A 6,693-nucleotide genomic window follows, 5' to 3' on the forward strand; every position below is an offset into this window, starting at 1 on the left:
TATATTGCCAGACATATAGTACATATTTTACCTAAATTCATTTGTTATATTCACTTTCCAAAAGAAAATATAGAATGCTAACAGTTGGAAGTGACTTTTGCAGAATAGAATATTAAATGCTGAGTATATATAGGGAGATATAAATTACAAAGGCGACCAGCATTATAACAGATCATTTAAACAAGACTTTCTCTCCATCCTCTTTTCTATATTTCTAAGTTAGAAACAGACCTAGGGAAAGAAAATTATTTGCTCATTTTGAATTCAATATTTCCACAGCCATTACAAATTTGACCAAATGGAAAGAAGCAACGTTACATTCATGGTGGAATTCATTCTCCTGGGATTTTCTGACCTTCCCAACCTCCGAAGTCTTCTATTTGGAATTTTCTTAATCATTTATATTAATATACTTGTAGGAAATGGACTGCTCATTGTTATAACTAAGACAAGTCCTGCTCTTCAAACCCCCATGTACTTTTTCCTTGGGAATTTTTCTTTCTTGGAAATCTGTTACACATCAGTCACTCTCCCTAGAATTCTAAGAGATATTTGGACTCAGAAGGGAAACATCCCATTCGTGTCCTGTGCTATACAAACTTGCTCCCTTTATGTTCTAGGAATTGCAGAGTGCTTATTCCTGGCTGTGATGGCTTATGACAGATATGTAGCCATCTGTAAGCCTCTTTACTATCCGCTCATCATGAATCACAGGACATGTGTCCTAATGGTGATTGTCTCCTGGATCACAGCGATACCAGCTCAGATAGGTGTCACATATTATATTTTCTCTCTGAAGTTTTGTGGTCCTACCAAACTCAATCATATTTTCTGTGATGCCTCACCACTACTGGAGATTGCCATTGGGGACACATATCAGAGAGAGATTGCTGTCCATGTTAACACTTTCTTTTTTGTCATAATTCCCTTTCTCTTAATACTCATATCCTATTTCAGAATCATAACCACCATCCTGAAGCTACCATCGACTTCCGGGAAATCCAAAGCCTTTTCTACTTGTTCTTCTCACCTCATGGTTGTATGTTTATTCTATGGGTCTGCTAGTATTATGTATTTGCGACCCAAATCCATTCATTCGGCTAAATCAGACAAGATTTTTGCTCTTTTCTATACTATTGTGACTCCAGTATTAAACCCCATAATATACAGCCTGAGGAATAAGGATGTGATTGCTGCACTGAGAAAATTGCTTCCAAAATGATGTGATTCATTAATCAAATGGTCAAATCTAAAAAAATTAAATAATTGAAATAGTTTTCTTTTCCTTTTGTCACATTGAAGCTAAGAAATAGATTTCTCCTTTTCATAAGTTTTCTATGATATATGAAAAATCTATAATATTTTATATTTAAAGATACCCACTGCTTTCTATGATGTCTAATTTATTTCTTTAGTCCTTGACTGGGTTGATGAAAGTGTCCTTTATCTCAAATGGTGGCTGCTTTTTAGAGAAACATCAAGTGTAACCTGAATATATTTTGTCCTGTTGTCCTAGAAAAGTCAAACTTACTTCTTTTTTATTAAAGCATTTTATTTTGAAAATACATTCATGGATAATTTTTCAACATTGACACTTATGAAACCTTGTGTTCCAAATTTCCCCTTTCTTCCCTCCACCCGTCCGCTACATGGGAAATATCCCAATATATATTAAACATGTTAAAATATGTTAAATTTAATATATATATATATATATATATATATATATACATATATATTATCATGATTAATATATATATATAATCATGATGAACAAGATAATCAGATCAAAGAGGGGAAAAATGAGAAAGAAAACAAAATGCAAGCAAACAACAAAAAGATAGAAAATACTACATTGTGATCCACACTCTGTTCCCACAGTTCTGTCCCTGAGTGTAGAAGACTCTCTTCATCACAAGATCATTGGAAATGGCAAAAATTATCTCACTGTTATAAAAAATCATGTCCCTTAGAGTTTATCATTGCATAATCTTCTTGTTGCAGTGTATAATGATCTCCTGATTCTGCTCATTTCACTTAGCATCAGTCCATGTAAGTCTCTGCAGGCCTCTTTGAAATCATCCTCTTTTTTTGTTTCTTACAGAACAATAATATTCCATAACACTCATATATCATAACTTATTCAGCCATTCTCCAATTGATGGTCATCCACTCAGTTTCCAGGTTCTTGCCACTATGAAAAGGACTGCCACAAACATTTTTGCACATTTGGCTATGACTCTTTTCCTCCTTTGAGATCTCTTTGCGATCAAAGCCTAGTTAAACATTTCTGGGTGAGAGAGTATGTACAGTTTGATAATTTATTGAGCATAGTTCCAAACTGCTCTGCAGAATGATTGGATCTGGTCACAGTTCTACCAACAATGTATAAGTGTCCCAGCTTTCCCACATCCCATCCAGTAGTCATCATTATCTTTTCCTGTCATCTTAATGTATCTAAGAGGTGTGGTATCTCAGAGTTGTCTTAATTTGCATTATCTGATTAATAATAATTTAGAGAACCTTTTGATAGGAGTAGAAATGGTTTCAATTTCTTCATCTGAAAATTATCTGTTCAAATTTTTACCTTTTATCATTTGGACAATGGTTTGAATTCTCATAAATTTGAGTCAGTTCTCTATATATTTTAGAAGAAAAGGCCTTTATTAGAGCCCTATAATGTAAAAAAAAAATGTTTTCCCATTGTAATGCTTCCCTTCTAAACTTGTCTACAATAGTTTTGTTTGTACAAAAACTTTTTAATTTAATATAATCAAAGTTATCTATTTGGTATTCATTAATGAGTTCCAGTTCTTTGGTCACAAATTTCTTCCTTTTTCACAGATTTGAGAGGTGAACTATCCTATGTTCATCTAATTTGCTTATAATATTACTCTTGATGCCTTAAAAAAAAAATTGACCTTATCTTGCTATCGTTAATTATGTGTGAATGACTAATTTCTTCTACTATATTTCCAATTTTCTCAGCAGTTTCTCTCAAATCATGAGTTCTTATCCCAAAAGCTGGGGTCTTTAGGGTTTATCAAATACTAGATTGCTATACTTATTTACTATTTTTCCTGTAATCCTAGTGAATTTCACTGGTCGACTGCTCCATTTCTTAGGCAGTACTATATGGTTTTAATGATTGCTACTTTATAAAATTGTTTTAGATCTGTCAAAACTAGGCCACCTTCATCAGCATTTTTCATTAATCCCCTTAAAATTCTTGAACTTGTGTTCTTCCAGATGAACTTTGTTATTAGTTTTTCTAGATCTATAAAATGATTTCTTGGAGTTTAATTGACTAATCTAATGATTGGCACCAAATAAATAGATTAATTTAGATTGTATTGTAATTTTATTATATTTGTTTGGCCTACACTTGAGCACTTGACATTTTTCCAACTTATTAGATCTGACTTTCTTTGTGTTGAAAGTGTTTTGTAGTTATGTTCATATTGTTCTTGACTTTCCCTTGGAAAGTTTTTTTGTATTTTTGTATTATTGACAATTATATTGATTTGAATTTCTCTTTGTATCTTTAGCTGCTGGACTTTGTTGGTAATATATAAAAATGCTAATATTTTATGTGGATTTATTTTTGTATCCTACAACTTTGCTAAAGTTGTGGATTATTTCTAATAGTTTTTTTTTTTAATTGATTCTCTAGAGTTCTCTAAGTATACTATCATATAATCTGCAAAAATGACAACTCGGTTTCCTCATTACCTACTCTAATTCCATTAATCTCTTTTTCTTCTCTTATTGTCAAAGCCAGCATTTCTAATACAATATTGAATAGTAATGATGATAGTGGGCAACCTTGTTTTATCCCTGATCTTATTGGGAATGGTTTCATCTTGTCCCCATTACATATGATGCTTGCTGAGGGTTTTAAATAGATGCTACTGATCATGTTAAGGAAAGTCCATTTATTATTCTACTCTCTAATGTTTTTAATAGGAATGGGTGTTGGATTTTATCAAATGCATTTTCTGCATCAATTGAAACAATCACATGGTTTTTCTTAGTTTGGTTATTGATAGAGTCAGTTATGCTAATAGCTTTCCAAATATTGAACTAGTCTTGCATTCCTGGTAGAAATTCTACTTGAACATTGTGTATTATTTTGGGAATAATTTTCTGTAATTTCCTTACTCATATTTAATTCAAGATTTTGGCAGCAATATTCATTAGGAAATTTGGTCTATAATTTTCTTTCTCTATTTTTATCCTACCTAATTTAGCTATTAGTACCATATCTGTGTCATTAAAGTAATTTTGTAGGACTCCAATTAGCCCTATTTTTCAAATAGTTTATATCGTATTAAAATTAATTATTCCTTAAATATTTGGTAGTATTCACATGTAAATCGATCAGCCTCTGAAGATTTTTTAAGGAGTTTAATAATAGCTTCTTCTATTTTTTTCTAAAATGGAAATATTTAAGTAATTTATTTCCTCTTCTGTTAACTTGGGCAATCAATCTTTTTGTAGATATGACTCCATTTCATTTAGATTATCAAATTTATTGGCATTTAGTTGGGCAAATTAAGTCCACATTATTGCATTGATTTCCTCTTTCTTCATGGAAAATTCTCTCTTTTAATTTTTGAGACGAACAACTTGACTTTCTTTTCTTTTTTCTAATCAAATTAACTAAAGATTTATCATTTTGTTGATTCTTTCATAAAAGTAATTCTGTTTTATTTATTAATTCAGTCGGTTTCTTATTTTCAATTTTTAAATGTCCTCTTCTGTTTTCAAAATTTCAAATTTGTTATTTAATTCCCTAGTTTTTTTTTCCCTAGTTGAAAGCCCATTACACTGACTTTTACTTTCTCTGTTTTATGCAAGTAAACATCTATAAATATAAAATGACCACTGATGTGCTTTTTGGCTGCATCTCACAAATTTTGGCATGTTGCTTCATTATTGTCTTTCTCTTGGATGAAATTATTTATTGTTTTACCCATTCATTCTTTTGGATTAGTTTATTCAGCTTTCAATTAATTTTTGGTCTATTTTCCCCTAGCTATTTATTGCATATGATTTTTATTGCATATTGATAAATATGCAATACTATTTATGCATTTACTTTTTCTACCTTTTTGCATTTGATTTTGAGGTTTTTGTTCCCTAATACATGATCAGTTTTTATATAGGTTCCTTGAACTGCTGAGAAAAAAGTAAACACCTTTCTGTCTCCATTCAATTTTCTCCAAAGATCTATCACACCTACTTTTTTTTTAGTTGTTATGGCCAGAACTCTTGTACTTAAAACAAGGATTCTTACTAGGTGTTGTCAGTGGAATTAATAAAACAATGGTTATCTAGTTTAGTATGGTGATTAATATTTCTCTAGTTTAGTACATGTTCTTAGTACTTAATATAGTTCCACAAGATTTACACCTATGATGATATAATTAGAAGAGAGCATATAAGCTGGGACAAACTCAGCCAGGATGGGACTCAGAGCCAGATTCATTCATTTAATCTCACACCACTATAGTTTTGTTGTCTATTTATCCTTGCAACTCTCTTAACTTCTAGTCTAGGAATTTGGATGGTATAATCACTTGGTACATATATGGTTAGTATTGATATTACCTCATTATCTATGGTACACTTTAGCAAGATATAATTTCCTTCCTTATTTCTTTCTATTAGATCCATTTTTTGTTTTTGCTTGATCTGAGATTGAAGGAAACCCAAAACTCTCTAAAACTCATTCAAGGAGACTTCGAATCCTGCCAATGTAAAGACCCCTTGATTTCTCTGTCAAATTGTGCCACTAAAGAATTCAACCTTTCTATTCATGCATAGCAAAGGCTGACTTCCCAATGCCAATATTAAACTGTTTTTTTTTTTTTTTATCAGTCTAGTTTTTTGGGTTTGTAAATTCCTTTACAAAGGACCTCTGCATCACCAGAAGGGAACTCCCCAAAACTCCCTACCCATGCACCAAATCCCAGTGGGATTTAGGAGAGCCACACCTCTACCCTGAAGCCCAAAACCTTCACTAACTTTATCATCTAACTCCCTGACCACCAGGAACCCTAATCTCATAATTTGGTTCCCTGAATCTAATCTCATCAGGATCAGGATGGCCTACTATTTTTACTTCACCTAAAACATAAATTGTGCTCCAGTCTTTTATCTTTATTCTGTATTGTATCATGTATCACTATGCTTTAAATGTAAATAACATATTTCTTGTAAATAACATATTGTAGGATTCTGAAATTTAATCCAGTCTACTTTCTGCTTCTATTTCACGAAAGAATTCATCCCATTCAAATTCACAGTTAAAATAGCCATTTCTTTGTTTTCTGCTATCTTATTTACCCCAAGTTATTCTTTTCTATTTCCTTTCCTCCTTCTCTCCTCCCCAGTATTTTGCTTCTGACCACAACCTCCTTCAAACATCTCTTCCCCTTTAGAGGCTCTCTCCCTTTCTAACCCCTTTTCCTTATTACTTCTGTTTCCTTACTATTAGTTTTCCTTTTTCACTCTCCCACATCCCTAGAAGGTGAGACAAGTGTCTCGGTGAAACCAAATATGTCTAATATTCCCTCTTTGAGAAAAAAATGGATTAGAGTTAAGATTCACAAAATGTTCATCCACCTTCTTTCTTTTCCTCAATTATAATAGGTCTTCTTTGCCTCTACATGAGATTTAATTTCCTTT

At 32.0% G+C, this 6,693-nt stretch overlaps 1 protein-coding gene across 1 annotated transcript; it reads left to right on the top strand.

The window, feature by feature from the left end:
- The first annotated feature begins 255 nt into the window (after positions 1-255).
- LOC127540326 (olfactory receptor 10AG1-like) lies at positions 256-1,222 on the top strand. Its single transcript, XM_051964969.1, has one exon. It carries the CDS (start codon positions 299-301, stop codon positions 1,220-1,222), a length of 924 nt encoding a protein of 307 aa, XP_051820929.1. The 5' UTR covers positions 256-298.
- The last annotated feature ends 5,471 nt before the right edge of the window (positions 1,223-6,693 follow it).

Source organism: Antechinus flavipes, chromosome 6 (genome assembly GCF_016432865.1).
Source record: "Antechinus flavipes isolate AdamAnt ecotype Samford, QLD, Australia chromosome 6, AdamAnt_v2, whole genome shotgun sequence".
NCBI lineage: Eukaryota > Metazoa > Chordata > Mammalia > Dasyuromorphia > Dasyuridae > Antechinus > Antechinus flavipes.